The 21,175-nt window shown below is 38.4% G+C and overlaps 1 protein-coding gene across 3 annotated transcripts in view; it reads left to right on the forward strand.

Annotated features, from left to right (window-relative positions):
- CAMK4 (calcium/calmodulin dependent protein kinase IV) overlaps positions 1-21,175 on the forward strand; it is a 255,400-nt gene that overhangs the window by 159,651 nt on the left and 74,574 nt on the right. For all 3 annotated transcript variants that reach the window (XM_005557500.5, XM_065546635.2, XM_073994032.1), the window contains one exon: positions 6,024-6,096. In XM_005557500.5, the coding sequence (XP_005557557.4) occupies positions 6,024-6,096 (73 nt within the window). The remainder of the gene's footprint in view (positions 1-6,023; positions 6,097-21,175) is intronic.

A 21,175-nucleotide genomic window follows, 5' to 3' on the forward strand; every position in this document is an offset into this window, starting at 1 on the left:
GACATTCACTCAAGAACATATTCTGAAACATAGGCACTATCTTAGTCCTTTCGGGCTGATATAACAAAATTTCTTAGAGTGAGTGGCTTATAAACAACGGAAATTTATTTCTCACAGTTCTGGATGCTGGAAAGTCCAAGATGAAAGTGTCAGCAGATTCGATGTCTGGTGAGGGGCTGCTTTTTGATTCATAGATGGCACTTTCCAGCTGTGTCCACATATGGTGGAAGGGGCAAAGAAGCTTTCTAGGGTCTCTTTTATAAAGGCATTAATCCCATTCATGAAGGTTCCTCCTTCATGATAGAATCACCTCCCAAAGGCCCCACCTCCTAATACCATCACATTGGTGATTAGGTTTCACCGTATGAATTTGGGGGAGACATAAACATTTAGTTCACAGTAGGCACTTAACCCTGAGTTATAGCCAAATGAAAATACAGAAGATACTTAGGCTGAAGCTTGAGACTACATAATAAACCAAAATATAGAGAGGAGATTCTAGTGGGTGAAATACTGCCTTTCCGAAGAGTGCTGATGCCTCTAAGAACTGTGTCTTTAATAGACACCTAAGGGAGACAGCTCATGGTTGTGGAATTTGGCTCTGTTCAACCACAAGGGGTGCCATTTGCACGAGTAGTGTGCTCTGGAAAAGTATTGCAAAGCAGCTGTGGTAAAGCTCTAGCCTGGGTGAGTGACTATGGGGAAAATCCACACTGTTATAGGCCAGGAGATAATTGATTTTATTCCCTTCTGGAGATAATATAAGGTTGCAAAGAAATTTAGCAGCTATTCTTCTCCATCATCTTTGTAACAACTCCCCTCTTTTAACAAAACTGGAGAAAACCAAGCTCCTGAGGCTGTAGGTACAGGGCACGGAGGAGACACTAACTACATTTGTGCTGGATGACAGAGATACCACAAAACCCATGTTTTGAGTAAAATGCAGAGAATGATGTCATGGTAGCCAACGTCCTGAACTTACTCTGTCACAATAGTACTTCTTTTCCCCTTCCCTCATACTTAATTTCAAAATGTTCAGAAAGTATAGCCCCAGGAAGCATTTCAATTACATTTTTATAATTAGACCATTTAACCTAATCGTGAATTGGAAAATTTCATAGTTTTGTAAGTAAATATGATAAGAAAATGATACTGAAGAACCAATGAGTAGTCATTCCCTGAAAATTGTAATCTATTTTCTCTTTTCATTTGACCCCAGTGCTGGTAAAGTATCCCAAAAATAAAAAGATGATGAATTTGCCTTGCTTGCCAATGTTCTAATTAACTAAATAAGGAAAACAAGATAATTGAAATTTTTGCATCAATATTTTTTTTCTGAATTTTAATAACTATAATCATTGAGGTCTTTTCTTTTAATACATTTTTTACTTTTGACATACCTGTTTTGTTCTGCTTCTTCTCACCACCACCCCATCTCCTATTTTGGAAACATTTTATAGATTTTAAATTCAACTTTTAATACCAGCTACTTTGAGAACTTAAAACTTCTTGTCACAACATCTAAAGAAAACAGAAATCAAAGAAAAGTACTTTCTGAAAAAATGCTATTTGAGGTACTGTCTAAGAAAAGTTTCTATTTAAAATTACAAACATTGTTGAAACTATCCTTTATGTTTTGAAATGACCATATTCAAACTTTGTGCCAGCTGAAGTCATCTTATGCAAGGTGGTAATCTACAGTGCTATTAGAAATGTGTTTTCTCCTGAAATTCTGGAAAGTTAGACATAGCAACAAAGTAGTTTTTCAGTCTTCCAAAAGCTCCTCATAAGACTAGACAGCAACTAGTTCTAAAAAATCAAAAACTCAATGACAATATCTACAGCAAAACCAGGTGACAGGGTATCCACATGAAGCCTAACATACAAGTGAGTGAGGACCAGCTAATGACAACAGGAAGAGCCACGTGGAATTATCACTTGTACACGAAGAAGCAAGGGAAGCAAGAAGACACATGAGATACCCCAAAGTAGGCAAACACTCAAGTCTCTCAAATCTTCAAGTTATTTGAAAGAAGCATAGGTCAATAATAAAAAAAAAAAAAAGAAGCCGAAATTGGGAGAGATTTTTACCACCCAAATTTCTGAAAAGTACAAGGGGTGCACCTGCAGTAAGGTCTAAAAAGCTAATTCATTGTCAAGGTCTTGTGAACTCCTGAAACAAAAATCTAAAGTCCCTTGGGGAAAATGTTCTACACTTAGGAAAAACTGCTGGGAAGGGTATCCAAATTAATCCGTGTAGAGACGGTAAAGGCAAAGGAATGAAGTTCCAGGGGAGGGAAGAGATCTCAGAAAGAATGAGGGCATATTTTTGAATGCTTCATGAACATAACCAGAAAGTTAAGAGCCATGAAACTAAAAAAGATATCCTGAAGTATCACTCTGTCGAAAGGTTAAGTAAACCAACTTGGCTTAAAAATGGACAGCAAGAGAAAAGTATCTCAGTTAGTTCCAATAGAGAATGATTATGGGACATGGATGGAGCTGGAGGTCAATAGAGGACAGACAATAAGGAGGAGAATAAAGTTCCTTTAGGCAGTGAAAGCATGTCAGGAAGCAACACCCACAAAAAAACATGAAAATAAGATAGTGTTACAAAATAAGCTAAAACTAAGAAAACTGTAGAAAAACAATATAAATCAAAGGTAGAAAAATTCTTACATATGTATAATTGCACACCCCAAAGAAGAAAACCAAGGCAATGGAAGAAAACAAATATAAAACATTCTACTTCAAGAAAATATTCCTGCAATTTAAAAAAGAATAATGAAAGCACTCTAAATTGAAGGATTATGCCACAAATCAAAATAACGCAACCCAGAACAACTAACATGTTTCTCATAAAACACGTCTTAAAATACTTTAAATTACAAGAAGAATTCTTTGCCCACATTCATGCAAAAAGAGCAAGTCAATTATTTGGAGAAAATCAGATTGTCATCAGATTTTTTGAAAATCACATCATGTATCAGAAGAAAATTGTCGCCTACTTAAGATAATGAGGCTCCCTTTCCTCCTATTACTTTGAAATAATATTCTTTTACTTGTTGCTAATTATACAGCAATCAAGAAGTTTATATTTTTCAAGCTGTTCTTATTTCTTCTCAATTTTTGACAGTTATATATTGTATCTGCATTGTAAGTTCATACTAGCTGGATTGCTAGTGTATTAGTCTGTTCTCACACACTATAAAGAACTACCTGAGACTGGGTGATTTATAAAGAAAAGAGGTTTAATTGACCCCCAGTTCCACATGGCTGCAGAGGTCTCAAGAAACTTAACTATCATGGCAGAAGGTGAAGGGGAAGCAAGGCACATCTTCCCATGGCAGAGCAGGAGAGAGACAGCACAAAGGGGGAAGTGACACACACTTAAACCATAAGATCTCATGACAAGTCACTCACAATCATGATAATGGCAAGGGAGAAATCCTCCCCGATGATCCAATCACCTCCCACCGGGCCCCTCCTCCAGTTTGACATGAGATTTGGGTGGGAACACAAATCCCAAAAATCCAAACCATATCAGCTAGTTAATGTCAGTATTGCTGAGAGTACAGAACAAACCAAAAAAGAAGAAACTAATGTTAAAAACATTAAAACAAAAATACAAACACTCCTAAATGCAAAAAAGTAAAATTAAAGAGGAAAAGCACATAAAATGGACAACATGGTAAAAACATATATAAAACATTTTGTACATATTAATATGATAGTTTGTCTAGGAAATGGGGAATATCAACATATGTACATATATATTTATTTTTTAATTGAAGAATAAAATGTAAAATTAGAAAAATACTATCTGCCACTAAAAGTGTACTTCTAGGAGACAATGACTTAGTCTAGGTTTGAGGCAGCAAATGTACAAAATAAACCTCAGGTATTGTATTATACTGGATAGAAAAAGAACCACGAAAGACTTCAGAAGCCAACCTGCATAGCCTTCTACTCACCCGGGAAGAGCTAGAGCAGATTGAAACATATAAAATATGGTTAAATCCATACTTTCAAAATGATACCAGAAAATGAACAAAAACACTAACTGGTCACTGAAAATGTTGGTGAATGAACTCATTATTTTGAAAACTGGTAAGTTAAAAAACTAATGATTTATCCCCTCTTTCCTATAAGAATTGTATTACTAGAAAATTTTTAGCTAACAAAGAAGCAATGATAGATTTTACCAACTTGAAACTGCTAATGACTTGATGGATCTAGGCATTGATAATCAATTACTGTTATCAACATGAAATGGAGCATAATTGAACATGCAACTTCTTGTGAAAATACACAATACTCCCTATAAAGTGTATTTGCTAAAAATTCAACCTGAGTCTAATCAAGACCCTAATGCTATCCATTAATAAAAAGTAGAGAGGGCAGAGAAATAGCTCCAAAGATATCAAGGCTATAGAATGAAATGTAATCCTCTAGAATCAAATGTGATTCTATCCCCTTGATGTCTTCGGAGCTATTTCTCTGCCTCCCCCCCCCCTTTTTTTTAATTAATAGATAATGCTGGGGTCTTGATTAGGTTCAGATTAAATAAAGAAAATGTACATATACACCATGCAATACTATGCAGCCATAAAAAGAAATGAGATCATGTCCTTTGAAGGGACATGGATGGAGCTGGAGGCCATTTTCCTTAGCAAACTAACGCTGGAACAGAAAACCAAATACCACATGTTCTCACTTACAAGTGGAAGCTAAATGATGAGAATACATGGATACAGAGAGGAACAACACACATTGGGGCCTATAGGAGGGTGGAGGGTGGGAGGAAGGAGAAAGAAGATCAGGAAAACTAACTTACGGGTGCTAGGCTTAATACCTGGGTGATGAAATAACCTGTACAACAAAGCCCCATGTTTTTTTTAGAGAATCACATTGCCAGGCAGGGAGACTAAAGAACAAGTGACCAGCTTTCAAAAAAGAAACACAGCAAAAATGAAACAGAGATGGAGAAGGGATTAAAGGGAAGAATGGGGCCGGGCGCGGTTGTTCAAACCTGTAATCCGAACACTTTGGGAGGCCGAGAGGGGCGGATCACGAGGTCAGGAGATCGAGACCATCCTGGTTAACATGGTGAAACCCCCGTCTCTACTAAAAAATACAAAAAACCAGCCGGGGGTAGTGGCGGGCGCCTGTAGTCCCAGCTACTCAGGAGGCTGAGGCGGGAGAATGGCGTGAACCCAGGAGGCGGAGCTTGCAGTGAGCTGAGATCCGGCCACTGCACTCCAGCCTGGGAGACAGAGCGAGACTCCGACTTAAAAAAAAAAAAAAAAAAAAAAAAAAAAGGAAGAATGGAGGGAGAGAAAGAGGGTTGCTGGGGAAGAGAGAGAGAGGGAGAAACTACAGGTTAAAAGAGACTAAGAGATATACCAACCAATCAAATTTCATGGACCTTATTTGGATACTTATTCAAACAAGTAATTTAACATGTTTCAGACAATTAGAAATTTGAAATTGCATATTTGATAATATTAAAAAATTATAGGTATGTGATATTGGAATTATGACTATGATTTTTAGAGGGTCCCTTATCTTTTAGAGATAACCTCCTTAACTATTTAGAAATGAAATTATATAATGTCCAATGTGTGCTTCAAAATAAGAAGAAAGGAGTGGAAGTAATTAAGCAAATAACGTGAATTTATAGTTAAAGCTATGTGACAATTACATGGGGGTGTTTCATTGTATAATATCTACTGGCGTATGTTTAAAATGATTCGCAAAACAAAGTTTAAAACAGACAAAGTGTTTTTTCCTCAAATGCAACGGATAGTTCAAGCCAAGGAAAAATAAGAGTATTTCATTTTCCTAAGTAAACTCAAAGACTTTTAGAGTGTCAGTTTGTGGAAATCTTTCCCATGGTAGTATGGTAGCTTGTTTCAATTGTTTACGTGCACCATCTTTAACATTAATGTACTTAACTTCTTTTAATATCCACTCTTCTGAATGAATGTGCCTGAGAAGCATTTCCTTTCTTTTTGTTCCAGGATTGTGGAAAAGGGATATTACAGTGAGCGAGATGCTGCAGATGCTGTTAAACAAATCCTGGAGGCAGTCGCTGTAAGTATGAAGTAACAGCAATGGTGCAACTCTTAGTCATCTCTTCCTTTTACAGAATCATCATTTAAGAAATGCGTGTCTGTGATGAGCCATACATTTTACAGCATAAAGGTGTGAAGTATTTATTAGAAAATGTGTGGAATAAGGTGGGCATGGTGGCTCAAGCCTGTAATCTCAGCACTTTGGGAGGCTGAGGCAGGCAGATCCCTTAAGGTCAGGAGTTCCAGACCAGCCTTGCCAACATAGTGAAACGCCATCTCTAATAAAAATAATAAAATTAGCTGGGTGTGGTGGTGCACACCTGTAATTCCAACTACTTTGGAGGCTGAAGCACAAGAATTGCTTGAACTCGGAAGGTGGAGGGTTGCAGTGAGCCAAGGTCACGCCACTGTACTCAAGCTTGGGCGACAGAGAGACCCTGTCTCAAAAAAAAAAAAAAAAAAAAAAAAGGAAAGAAAAGAAAAAAAATCAGACGAAAAGAAAATGTATGGAATAAATTGATATATTCTATTGATGACTCAAAGTCTGAAAGATGCAGTCCTCTACATAATGCTGTAAGTGTGTTAAATTAATTATGAGATCAAACGAGACTTTGGTGCCTTTAGTCGTTCTTTAACTCTTTTTTTTCCCATTTCTTGAGTTTGTTTCTTCATTGCTTTTGTTTTTTAATTTGGTAGAGATGTGGAAGAAGGTTGAATGTGATATAGACCTTGGAGCATAGAGATTATTGACTTTTCTTTCAAGAAAAGAAATGAGTTAATTAAAAAGAAAGAATGTAGCAGTTTTTTCAAGGAAGAAACATAAATTAATATTTTAAATTGGAACACAAGTTTTGTAAGTTAATGGTGAAAATAAATGCATACACATTTACAAAAATATATACTGTTGAGAAGCTCTTTTGAATTGCATTAAGTAGGTAATATTTGCCTGTATAAATCAGACTCAACTGGCTAAAAGCTTCCCATGTATTTAATGGTGTCTAATATGTGCTGGAACACTTTGGTGGTTCATTTATTGAATATGAAACCAGAACAGATGATTCTTTGAACATTCAAGACAGGGCCCAAGGAGGGGTATTTATCAGCATCACTTAAATAGACAAATCTATAAAATATATCCAGAATTAAGATATACTCTATTATTCGGAGTTGTTTAACCAAAATCATTATCCAATACCTTGAGAAATCAGCCACAATGACAGAAGCACAGGTCCTATGAGTTTTACTCACATCAAAAACAGGAAGGAAGGAAGGAAAGAGGAAGGGAGGGAGAGAGGAGGGAAGGAGGGAGGGAGGAGAAATCTGATACCTAACTAGCTTAAGCACCAATGATGAAAAGGAAAAATAACCTTTGCATAAGGCTTCTAGAAATAGCCAATTGAACCAAATCTGTTATTGAGCTATCAACACCAATTTTAATTGGCTTTATAGCCCAGTCCTTCCAAATTATTTATTCCCATAAAAGTGTTTTGATCTTTTTGCTATGGTGAGGGATGAAAAGTTTGAAATGAGAGTGAATAAAAAACCTGGAGAGGATGCCAACACAGCTCCTGATTATGTAAATATTGAATATCAAATTCATCTTCTCACAGTACCCAAATAGCCACCCCATTTCAGATTTTCATCACACATAACATATTTACCAATTCTGGTTTCCTAGGTTTGCACACTAGGTAATGGGGTTTCAACTTTTCCATTTTCTTATCTTACATAGACCTTTCCAACTTCAGTTGATTCTTTCTTCAAATGTGCATAAACTTAATCCTGTTCTCCATCATTCTATGACTGTTGCTGGCATGCTTTAAAAAAGAAAGAAGAAGCACTTTTAATTGCCATTAATTCCTATTCTTTTTTTTTTTTTTTTTTTTTTGAGATAGAGTCTCGCTCTGTCACTCAGGCTGGGAGTGCAATGGCTTGATCTTGGCTCACTGCAACTTCCGCCTCCTGGGTTGAAGTGATTCTCCTGCCTCAGACTCCCAAGTAGCTGGGACTATAGGCGTGTGCTACCACGCCTGGCTAATTTTTGTATTTTTAGTAGAGATAGGTTTTTACCACATTAGCCAGGCTGGCCTCGAACTCCTGATCTCAGGAAATCTGCCCACCTCCGCCTCCCAAAGTGCTGGAATTACAGACGTGAGCTACCGCACCTAGCCACAATTCCTATTCTTAAATATATAAGTCTAGAATAATCTCTTGCAATCACTATTTTTATTTTGTTACTTCTCCATTTAATAGTGGCAGTTTTATACTTTTCTTAAATACCCATTTTAAAACCTCATTTCTTGTTATTATACATAATAAATTAATCAAGTAAACTTGCTGGCCTTAGCCCACTGTAACTTTACCAGAATCAGTCAGGCAGCTAGTATAGCAGTTAATAATACTTTGGCAGTGAGACAGAGCTAGGTTTGGTTTTTAGATGTGTGAACTTGGACATGTCAGTAAATATCTTTGAGCCTCAATTTAGTCTTGTAAAATAGGCATAGCAATTAACCTAACAGGATTGTGGAAAATGTTAAACGAGATAACTTGTGGAAATCATAGAAATGTTCATAAAAGAGGGAAAAGAAGATAATCAACTTCATACTCAGTACATTCGTTTAAAGATTTATTAGATGTTGTAGATGTATACAGATACACTTACACCCCAGCTAAGTACAAAAAACAAAATAGTTGTGTAATATTATACCCATTGATCTAGGTGCTGATTGTACAGAAAAATTCAGTTTGTAAAAATTTGGTACACTTACATGTACTTTTCTATTCTTATATTACACCAATAGAAAGTTTAAAAAGGAATTGTCCTGAAATTTTAGTAGGTTTGTATGGTTATAACAGGTAATATATCCTCGAGTCAGCATGCTGTGTGTGTATGTGTTTGCAATTTTCCCAACTGAATTCATGTACTTTTTAATGTTTCTAGTTCTATCACATACTGTTGTTTAACAGGCAGATTTCTTTTTTCCTTTCTGGGACAGTAGCACATTATTCTCTGATATCACTGTCTCTGTGAGAGAGTAGATCCGTCAATTGGGGGAGAGGGACATGTGCCACTCAGTCTACCGCCCTCCTCTTTTTATGCTATTTTACTGACAAAACATTATATCAAAATGAAGTAATCTTCAGAATAATTGTTCTGAGTGATCTTTGTTTGCTTCCCTATATGTGAGTAACAGAATGCATACTATCAGGAAGGGTGTACTGTAAGGCCACAGAGGTGTATGAAGACAGCTAGCAGCCTGGACTCTGGTCAGAACTCTTTCCTTCCCCCACTGCTGCTTTTTTCTCATCACCTGCTTCCCTCTGCTCTCTTCCAACCAATATTCTCTACTTCTTATATCCACAAAGTGACATATGGTCAACTTACCCATCCTGTTTTAGCATATTAAAGTAAAAACCTAAATCTGACTCAAAATGAACACAAATATCATTTGATCTTAATTTCAGATTTTAGAACAGAAGCCACATGTGGCTCAACTTGACTCAGGCTTACTTCCCTAGTCCAGTCAGCTGTGGATGGGGTGTGAATTGTGCAGGGTGTGAAATGTGGCTGGCCAGGACTGGGGATAAGGGGGGTTGTTCTAAGAGAAAGACAATTGTTTCTTTTGAACTAGGCTGCCACACCAAAAGGCATACCTTTTTCTACTGTCTGTTCTGGTGTTTTGTTTTTGTTTTTGTTTTTTGTTTTTTTCCTTTTACTGTTTCTTCATGTTTCTCTCCATTCCTGGATTATTATTGCATCCTAGATGCAGTTTTGAATGACAGTCTGTTGTTTATCACAAAACCATGATTTCTCTTAGAATATGATTTCATTTTGGCGGAAGCCCTAGTTGTTTATCATGTAGGAATTAACTTTTCTATGACCAAATTTAGTCACTCCTCACATTCCCACATTTCCGTCTTTGTAATTCAAGCTGTTTTCAGTAGGTGTATATTCCTGATTCTCTCATTCACTGATACCAGCCAAAACTCTTACAAGGTTCCCTCCATCTTCTTCATCTTGGTAAATGGCACTATCATTCAGCAATTGTTTGCTAAAACCTAGAATTCACCTTACGTCCAAATAATCCCAAATAATAATCAACAGGTCCAGTCAGTCTATCTCCAAGTTATAACCCAAATTTGACCATTTTTCTTCATCTTCACTAAGCCATAGCCCTACTTTCAGTCTGCATAATCTCTCACTCAGACTGCTATGCAACCTGCTTCCACTCCATTTCCCTCACATCGGCCGGTTATTATTTAAATCATAAATCGATTATATCATTTCCATACTTACACCAGCAGTGGCGTCCCATTGAAAGTAAAAAAAACAAAAACAAAAACAAAAACAAAACTCAAAATGCCTTAACATATCCTAGGATGTCCTGCATATTCAAGTTCCTTCTCACCACCCCAGCATCACTTCCTACACTACACTTGAGCTACACTGGCCTTGTTTTCCAACCCTCAGAAAGGTCTCAGTTAATTCCCATCTCAGAGTGGTTGTCATTTCCCTGCCTGGAGCCCTCTTTCTTCATATCTTCCTGTGGCTCACTTCTCTACTTCTTTCAGGTCTCTGCTGAAGTGTGGCTTCTCCAGGGGGACCTTCCCTGACCACTGTACCTAAAATAATAATCACCGCTACGTCTCCAAGCCATCTTCATTTCTATTACCACGTGGTGTGTCTTTTTGCACTTATAATTATTTAAAATTGAACAGTATTTTGTCTGTTTTGTGTTTATTATCTCTCCATAAAAGTAGGAACTTTGTGCTTTTCACTTTTATATTCCCAGAGTCCGAAACAGTACATGACAAAGTAGGAGCTCAGTAAACACTTACTGAATAAGTAAATGGAAATTGATGAAAACATGAAGAACGAACCATCATTCTGTATTTTGTCTTTCTGGATAATGAGCCATGTATTAAACATCTTTACTGTTATTTTTCTACTCATTTCATAAGAGACAAAGCTTTATAACTTACTTCTGTGAATGAAATTCTTTTTGTTTCCTTACTACCATTTCATTCTTTCCTGTCATTCAAAACTCACCTTCTTCGGTATGTTCTTTCTTTGCCTCCATCCATTCCGATCAGCTCTTGATTCTTTAGGAGGCTTATTGCAGTGGGTGTGCCTCAGTATAGTAATACCTCATGTAGCTGACTGGGAAGCTCTCTTATTCAATTAGTGAAAAATGGATGTTCTCAGCATCAGAATTTTCCACCTGTTTGAGTTATACCAATTAAGAAATAAAAGAGTCCAAGCAGGGATGTTCCAGATATGGCTGCCCCACATAACACAGGATAAGAGTTCCTGGAACTCTGACTCAAGTCTGCAAAGATAAATTAATTAATCTATAGCTAATCCTACATTTAAAAAGAAATTATTGAGGACTTTTTGTTTTTGTTTTTGTCACTAAGTTCCAGTTTAGTGAGAGCTAAGCTAACACATTCAAGTCAAATGTTCCTTGGAAGAAGCTTTATAAAAATCAGATTTTCGGCCGGGCGTGGTGGCTCACGCCTGTAATCCCAGCACTTTGGGAGGCCGAGGTGGGCGGATCACAAGGTCAGGAGATCGAGACCATGGTGAAACCCCGTCTCTACTAAAAATAGAAAAAATTAACCGGGCGCAGGGGTGGGCGCCTGTAGTCCCAGCTACTCGGGAGGCTGAGGCAGGAGAATGGCGTGAACCCGGGAGGCGGAGCTTGCAGTGAGCCGAGATTGCGCCACTGCACTCTAGCCTGGGCGACAGAGCGAGACTCCGTCTCAAAAAAAAAAAAAAAAAAAAAAAAAAATCAGATTTTCTCTGATCATTGCAATTAAGGGTTAACTTAAAGAAAAAAAATTAATTTCCGTAAGACTTCCACAGGTAGAAAGCAAAGCAATTTAAAACTTGTCAGAAATGGCTGGCATTTATGAAATAGTTTATTGTCAATTACACAGCTATACATAGCTATAAAAATTGGGACAGTTGGGAACTAAGAGTAATCAGTGGTACATCTCACATTTCCTCTAGATAACTTGTATCTAGGCTAGTTGTTGAAAACATAGAAGCAGAAAACTTAAAGATTGAAAAGTTCTTGGGGAATATGTTGCAGGTATAATTATACTCCTTATGTAACATATCTTGCAATCCTTCCTTCCCTCCCCATTCCATCCTAATTCTTGCTCCACATATTTTACAATATTTCTCTGACTTTAACCTTGCTCCTTCTGTTTTTCTGGCTTTAAATAGTTCTTGTAAAAGCTTTTAAAGTGTGTTTGAAAGACGTTTCCATCTTTGGATTTGAATTCATTCAGTCAGTCTTCGAGAGCAGATCCTTAAGTCCTCTTGAGTATTCTCTCTTCTTGTAATGAATTCCAGTGGTCCCAGGTTAAATGATCTAGGTCAGTCTGGACATTCCAGAAGGGTCATCCTGTAGCAGCACAATGCCAAACCCCTTTTCCATGGACTTGTAGGGATAATTAGGGAATATTCCCTCTCCTCTGATATCTAATACTGTTGCCGCCACCTTCAGTTCTTTGTCACCACTGACACCTGAGTGTTTCTCTATTTCCAAAACATCGTCATCCCTCTCATTATCCCCCATGGATGCAGGCTTTCTTCCCTTTTTCTAGCTACAGTTCTCTTTTGTATGTCTTACTTTCAAAGTATGACTTTGGAGCCTAGAGAAATTTGTGCATATGGAACATAGCACTGCTGTCCTCTCCTCTCCTCTCCTCTCCTCTCCTCTCCTCTCCTCTCTTTTCTTGAGACAGAGTCTTGCTCTGTTGCCCAGGCTGGAGTGCAGTGGTGTGATCTTGGCTGACTGCAACCTCTGCCTCTTGGGTTCAAGCAATTCTCCTGCCTCAGCCTCCCGAGTGGCTGGGATTACAGGCACATGACACCATGCCTGGCTAATTTTTGTATTTTTAGTAGACACAGGATTTCACTATGTAGGCCAGGCTGTCAGTACTGCATTTCTTTAAGAACTACAAGGAAATGGGTAACTGTGAAATCTATTTGCTGTTGAATAACATAGCTTTTTGGTTAGGATTGTGTTAAAGACTGTGATGGTGGTGAAGAGTTACAACCAGGAGCATCTAGTCATTTAAAAGTCAACATGGTATCTGAGCATCAAAAAAATAAAAATAGAAAATGGACATTATTATAGGGAGGCAAGAAAAGATGAAATTGCAAAAGCTTCTTTTGATTAAAAAAATTTAACCTGTAAGTCACTCTCTAAAACAGTAACAGATTTAGCTTTTTATATAGAAAATCAATTGATAATGAATTGATGACTAGATACTCAAAAACTGAAAAGGCAAAAAAGAAACACTAAACTAAGGTATTGTGTATGGAGCATGTGTGACAACTTCAGGAAACAGCTACCCCTAGGACTGGGGGAACAAAATGAAGAGGTTAAAATTATTAAAACTTAGAGGATTGAAGGAGGTTCTCTATGGACTTGTGAAGAGGGCTCCCTGTTTGACTGGTGTAGGTGGCTTGGACCTCAGAGGAATTTCCCATGAAGCTGGACCTCAGGTCTCTGAGGATGATGCTCCAGCCAGCTAGTGCTGGTGTTGCTGATGAGAGGCACTGAGACTGGTTCTGTATGAGTTGCAAAAGCTGCAAACTGGAATCAACTGTTGTTCCTGGAACCACCCACCACTGCAGGGTGAAAGAGTGCCTCCCGAGAGACATAAGAATAACAAGCAGAAAAACAGACTCAGAAAGCAAATAGGAAGGAACAATCCCTTCTTCTAGCCTGCCACTCTCTTTCCCTCATGCCCTTTCATGGCAAATCCAAATAGAGAGCCAACTAGAGAAGGAAAAATGTGGCTTGAAATTTCAATCTCAGTATCATAAAGTGGACTACAGAAGAATGGGTTTTAGGTTTGGAGACAATAGCTTAATAAATTCTACAGGATGTTATTCAAAAACAGAAATAAATTCTCAGTTTCTGTTTTTATTCAGAGTCTTCTAAAATGTTCATAGTCTACTAAAATGCATGAAATGGTTCTAGAGTTCAATGAAATCAAAACGAGCAGTCACACTAAAATAAATTACTATCTGTATTTAGTACTGAGTACTATGCTTAATGATGTTTATCCATTTAACAGGCATTATATTATTCAACCTTACATTATCTGACACATTAAAACCATTTTCCACTTCGACCTCTTATTCCTCATTGGCAGAAAGCCAATCTCCCTTGTAGGAACATGGAAAGTACCAGAACTTTTCTCCCAGCCTCCGTTACAGCTAGGGCAAGGTCATAGTACCCAGCTCTGCCCAGTGAGTTCCTTGAGACAGTTTGCTCATGAGTTTTGGGAGAAGTTTTCCCTTAGCACAGGAGACTCAAGGCAAGAAGAGTCATTTGTCCTTTTCACTGGCCTAGTTGGGTCTGCATATGATGCTGGGAACTTTTGCTGTCTTGTAATTATGAAAAGAAACATAAGTCATCCTGAGGAAGGCAGAGAAGAAAGATGACACCATTGGAATTCTCCAACTTCTTGATATCTCAGGGAGGATAAAAACAGTTTCTCAATATTTCAGTTTTAAATTACATGCCCTGTTACTTGAAGCAAGAAGATACTAAACTGTTTCTTCAATAAACTTTTTGAGTATATGCTAACAATTTTTCTGTGGTCAGAGCAAGCTGTATAATTTTCCATCCATTTAAACATAACAGAAAGAGCATACTTCTAAATAAAAAGATTCTGGTCCCACAAATTTCTAAAAACTGATTTTCACTGAATATCAAACATACACCCACATATTGCTAAATCAGGATTAAGTATGATTTGAAGGGACAATGAAGTTTAAGGGTTTTGAAAATAAAATTGCTTTTGACACTTGTTTTTGTTTCTATGAATGTCATTTCCTGCTTGAGTCCGCTTACTGTCAATTAATAGATTCAGAGAGTTCAAGTAATGAAAGGTTAAAACAGAAAATGCAAGCTTTTTTGTTGTTTGTTTGAAACCTGTCAGTTCCTATGGTATTTGCTTTTTCTTTCTCTGGAGACTTTTGTCTCTTGCTACTCAGGTTTGAGCACTGATCTTTGGAGGATAGATTTTAATTAATGTAAAGTTTTAAGAATTGAAGCACTAAAATGATGATTTTACCTGTAAAAAGTAAAAAATATTAAGAATTGAGAGATCACAGTTCCCAGAGAAGAAATAACAAGCTGTTCTGTTAATGTTATAATATTTTGATTTATAGACATAGAATAAAGTAGACTAGTGGCCAAATCAGAACAGAGATATTTTTTCAGAAATTTTGAAACAGAAGAATAATCTACATTCTGAAATTATAGTGCAATATTGGAACACAGGGGATCTAAAAACAGTTCCTGAGCAGGGGAGAGGATTTCCTTCTCATTAAGTTTTTCTGCACACCATTATCACTAATGATAATAATGATATCCAAACTTTACCAAATTCTGCCCTCATGGACTTGCCTCTTTTGATTCTCAAGTGAGCTACCATAAATTCTGGAGCATGTGTCTAGGAATTTTCTGGTCATCTTTGTTAACTTAAAAATCACTCAATCCATAAATTTGGAAAGGAACCTGTATTTCTTATAAAAGGTTACAGGCTGTAAGGTGACATTTGACAGGCTGGGGAAGTGCGGCCAATGCAGCCTGCGGCAGAGCCTGTTAGCAGGCATTTTGAAGGAGGAGGGATCGGGGTAGGAATTTTATGTTGAATGACTTGGCTAAGCATACATATTTAACAAGGTACAGTAGGAGTTATGAATATTTATGGAGACAGTCTTAACATATGCATATTGAACAAACATGCATGGTACATGTGAGCCATGTTCACTTTGAGGTGGAGACTTAACAACTAAATGTATTACAATTGGACCCTAAATTTCAATAGGCACTTGGGACATTAGGACACTTGTGTTGCAGCCTCTGTAAACCGGCTAGAACCAGTCCATGATCAGTTCTTATCAGGAGAAAGTTACTGAAATCAGTCTCTTGTAATTATAGCTGGTGGAAAAGAGGCTGAGGGTCAGTTAATCAGTGCCTAGTGGAGCTGCAGTTGTTTGAACCTTGCTTATCTCAAGGTCAGTGTTTGTTCAGCTGCTAGAGAAAAAGAAAAACCTTGTGGTGGATAGAACATAGTTCATTATTTACGTGTGGGGATACATGACTTAACTCTTGTCTGTCGTGTCCTTAGATCCTGTGTATAAGTTGGTATTTCATTGCCACAAAGAGTCTGTTTTGTCAGTCTTAAGATCTCTATTTTAACAGGAATGCTGGTCAGTTGTTGTGTCTAAACTGCAAAAGGGAGGAAGTATAATGAGTCATGCTTGACTTCCCGTCCCATCATAACCAAGAACTCAGTTGTTAAGGTTTTTCTGGGGTCTCCTTGGCCAAAAGGAGGTTCGTTTCATTGGTTGGGGACTTAGTATGTTATTCTTAGCTTACACTGTATACAAAATATTATTTTGATGATTATAGTCTAGATGACTTTTGTTGTTTGGGGGTTTTGTTAATGTTGGATGTGATCAACAATTCAATTCAACAATTACTGATTCCCTAGTTTATTCCAGACTTTGTTCTAGACTTTGAGATATAGAGGTCAAGAAACTCACCGATAAACTGGGTGGATAGACACATAAACACATGGCTACAAGATGGTAAAAGTGCACTTAGTGATTCAAAGGCATCAGAGAGGGAATATGCTATTTGATGTATCTAGAGAGAAACTGAGTGAGAAAATATCTTGCCAGAGAAATTTGTATCTGAATTGGAGTTTAAAAGAAAATTTGGCCAGGTGTGGTGGCTCATGCCTGTAATCCCAGCACTTTGGGAGGCCAAGGCAGGTGGATCACAAGGTCAAGAGATCGAGACCATCCTGGGCAACATGGTGAAACCCTGTCTCTGCTAAAAATACAAAATATTAGCTGGGCGTGGTGGTGCATGCCTATATTCCTAGCTACTTGGGAGGTTGAGGCAGGAGAATCATTTGAACCCAGGAGGTGGAGGTTGCAGTGAGCTGAGATTGTGCCACTGCACTCCAGTCTGGTGACAGAGTGAGACTGCATATCAAAAAAAAAAAAAAAAAAAAAAAGGAATTTTATAGTTTAATTATCAGCCAGTATGAAAGAAAAGGAATTTACATAATACTCCTTCTTTCCATTTTTAGGGAACATAGTAAAGGTACAAAGGCACAAACTCTGGTCTTTAGTTATTTCTTGAAAGTAAGGTACATATGGTGAGAACCAAGGCTTAAAAAGACAGGGAGACTGGGCTGGAGGGGCTCAGGTGACTTACTAAAATGGTTCACATGATTCTGCAGATGAAGAGATCCTGAGGGACTTTTGCTATAAGACCGTCACCCTGATGGCAGCATGAAGTCCAAAAGCAGTGGAGAGGATATTAAAAATGTCCAGTCAAGAAATGAAAAGCACTACCTTCCCCTCAAAAACAATAGTTTTTGAGTATATGAATGAAACGTGCTAGCCAACTAAACTCAGAATTTCCCTTAGATCTTCACTGTCAAGATCTATGAATGTTACATATATGAAGACTTGGGTATAATGAAAAATAATCTAAAGTAGAAAACTACAGACAGCAGGACTTAGAGGATCAATAAGAACTTTTCATCAAACTTTCTCACCTTTATTAACACTTAGCTTTCCATTCTTTTTTTCTCACTTCTCTGCCTACTTCCTTTCTAAGGTTTTATGCCATTCTCCTCTATCTGGTCTAATAGTTCCTCTAATTACCTCTTTCTCTTCCACTCCTGCTTCCTTCTCCTAATTTTCTCTTTCTTTCTTTCTTTCTTTCTTTCTTTCTTTCTTTCTTTCTTTCTTTCTTTCTTTCTTTCTTTCTTTCTTTCTTTCTTTCTTTCTTTTTCTTCCTTTCTTTCATTTCTTTCTCTCTTTCTCTCTCTCACTCTCTCTCTTTCTCTTTCTCTTTCTCTCTTTCTTAATTTTTTTTTGGTTTTTGAGACAGAGTCTCACTCCTGTCACCCAGGCTGGAGTGCAATGGCATGATATCTTGGCTCACTGCAACTTCCGCCTCCCTGGGTTCAAGCAATTCTCCTGCCTCAGCCTCCTGGGTAGCTGGGACTACAGGTGTGCACCACCACGCCTGGCTAATTTTTGTATTTTTAGTAGAGACATGGTTTCACCATGTTGGCCAGGCTGGTCTCGAACTCCTGACCTCTGATGATCCACCTGCCTTGGCCTCCCAAAGTGCAGGGATTACAGGCATGAGCCTCCATGCCTGGCCAATTTTTTTTCTTGTTATGCTCTTTTTTTTCCCCTTTGCTTTATCTGAGAACTAATGATGAATTAAAGAACAATAAAAATAACGAATATTTTTAAAGACCCACTAAATCTTCTAGACTAGATGACTCTGGGCTCACTTTGCACACAACATGAATTCTAGGTCCCAAAGAGAGCTACTGAAAGTAAACACAAGACACATTCTCTTTCTGAAAGGTGATAAAAAAGAGGATAATAAAACAACATCTAACTTATTTATCTTCCTTGGAAGAAAATACCTCAAGGAAATGCCTCAGGATTGAGATGAGTGCCTTCATTTTTGCAAAAACGCATTAAAGTGCCATGAACATGAGGTTATTTAATAGATATGACCTGCCTCTTCTTTGATATCCTTGGATTATGATCTTTAGAAGTTAATTCACAGCTATTCTGTTAGGTTTTAGTTGATGTAATTCTCAGAATCATAGACTTTGAAGTAGGAGAATTAGACAACCTCAAATCAGGATGGGAAATATGTCTAGTTAATAGTGGCACAGCATAAAAGAAAAACACAAGGCCGGGCATGGTGGCTCACGTCTGTAATCCCAGCACTTTGGGAGGTCAAGGCGGGTGGATCATGAGGTCAGGAGTTCAAGATCAGCTTGGGCAAGATGATGAAACCCGTTCTCTACTAAAAATACAAAAATTAGCTGGGCACGGTGACAGCCGCATGTAATCCATCTACTTGAGAGGCTGAGGCAAGAGATTTGCTTGAACCTGGGAGGCGGAGGTTGCAGTACGCCAAGATGGCGCCACTGCACTCTAGCCTGGGTGACAGAGCAAGACTCCTTCTTAAAACAAGAAAAAAAGAAAAACACAAAAACAATACCCCAAAGTATACTAATAGAGAAGTACTCACAGTGTCCTTTTGCGGTCCATAAAGGCATACATTGTTTCTGATTATCATGAATAAAGAGAAAGAAAAAAGTGAGGAATCAAACTATAAGGAAATAAGCTTTTAAGGTTACACATTTTAATTACATTTAAAAAATGCTAATTCCAAGCAAGTATACATAGACCATGAGAGGAAGGATATTATCACAGTATCTTAAAACAAACAACAACAACAACAACAACAAAACAACACTTTACCCTAATTGACAATTTGGCCTGTATGTATTCTGTTCTTATGATATTCAGTGCTCTGAAAAGCTGAAATAATGAACAAGGAATTCTGCCACCCATAATGGCCTCTCTGAGAGGACAGTGTTTTCTTTAGATATATATAGTTTACGTGCAATAGCCTTTACCTACTGCAGGCCACCAGACAAGGACTTTTAAGAAAGAATGACTAGGCTGTGCATGGTAGCTTATGCCTGTAATCCCAGCACCTTGGGAGGCCGAGGTGGGTGGATCACTTGAGGTCAGGAGTTTGAGACCAGCCTGGCCAGCATGGTGAACCCTCGTCTCTGCTAAAAATACAAAATTAGCTGGCCATGGTCCCAGCTACTCAGGAGGCTGAGGCAGGAGAATCACTTGAACCTGGGAGCCAGAGGTTGTAGTGATCATGCCACTACACTCCAGCCTGGACAACAAAGATTGTACCACTGCACTGCAGCCTGGGCAACAAAGTGAGACTCCATCAAAGAAGAGAGAGAAAGAGAGAGAGAGAGAGAGAGAGAGAGAGAGAGAGAGAGAGAGAGAGAAAGACTCTGTGGGAAATATCAATATCTCATGACTTAAAGGTGAACAGTGATCCTTTCTTTTCTTTTTATGAGTGTTTCTCTGTAAGGATGGTGTGTTAGTCTGTTCTCATGCTGCTAATAAAGATATACCCAAGAGTGAGTAATTTATAAAGAAAAGAGGTTGAATGGAATCACAGTTCCACATGGCTGAGGAGGCCCCACAATCATGGCAGAAGGCAAAGGAGAAGCAAAGGCATGTCTTACATGGTGGCAGGCAAGAGGACTTTTGCAGGGGAGCTCCCATTCATAAAACCATCGGATCTCATGAGAGTTATTCACTACCATGAGAATAGTATGGGAAAACCCCTCTGCATAATTCAATTATCTCTAGCTGGCCCCACCCTTGACACATGGGGATTATTTCAATTCAAGGTGAGATTTGGGTGGGGACACAAAGCTTAAGCATTTCATTCTGCCCCTGGCCCCTCCCAAATCTCATATCCTCACATTTCAAAACCAATCATGCCTTCCCAACAATCCCCCAAAGTCTTAACTCATTTCAGCATTAACTCAAAAGTCCACAGCCCAAAGTCTCAGCTGAGACGAAACAAGTCCCTTCTGCTTATGAGGCTATAAAATCAAAAGCAAGTTAGTAAATGCAGTCATCCAAAATGGGAGAAATTGGCCAAAACATAGGTGCTACAGGCCCTGCAAGTTTGAAATCCAATGGGGCAGTAAAATCTTAAAGCTCTGAAATGATCTCCTTTGACTCACCTCCAGATCATGCTGATGCAAACAGTGGGCTCCCATGGGCATGGGAAGCTCTGCCTCTGTGACTTTTCAGGGTACAGCTTCCCTCCCAGCTGCTTTCATGGGCTGGTGTTGAGTGTCTGTGGCTTTTCCAGGCACACAGTTGAAGTTGTTGGTGGACCCCTGCTCACAGCTCCACTAGGCAGTGCCCCATGGAGGACTCTTTGTGGGGGCTCAAACCCCATATTTCCCTTCTGCACTGCCCTAGCAGAGGTTTCCTGCAGCATACTTCTGCCTGGGCATCCAGGCATTTCCATACATCCACTGAAATCTAGGTGGAGGTTCCCAACCTCAGTTCTTGACTTCTGTGTTCCTGCAGACTCAACACCATGTGGAGGCCACCAAGGCTTGGGGCTTACACCTTATGAAGCAATGACCTGAGTTGTACATTGCCTCAT

The sequence above is a fragment of the Macaca fascicularis genome, chromosome 6 (assembly GCF_037993035.2).
Source record: "Macaca fascicularis isolate 582-1 chromosome 6, T2T-MFA8v1.1".
NCBI lineage: Eukaryota > Metazoa > Chordata > Mammalia > Primates > Cercopithecidae > Macaca > Macaca fascicularis.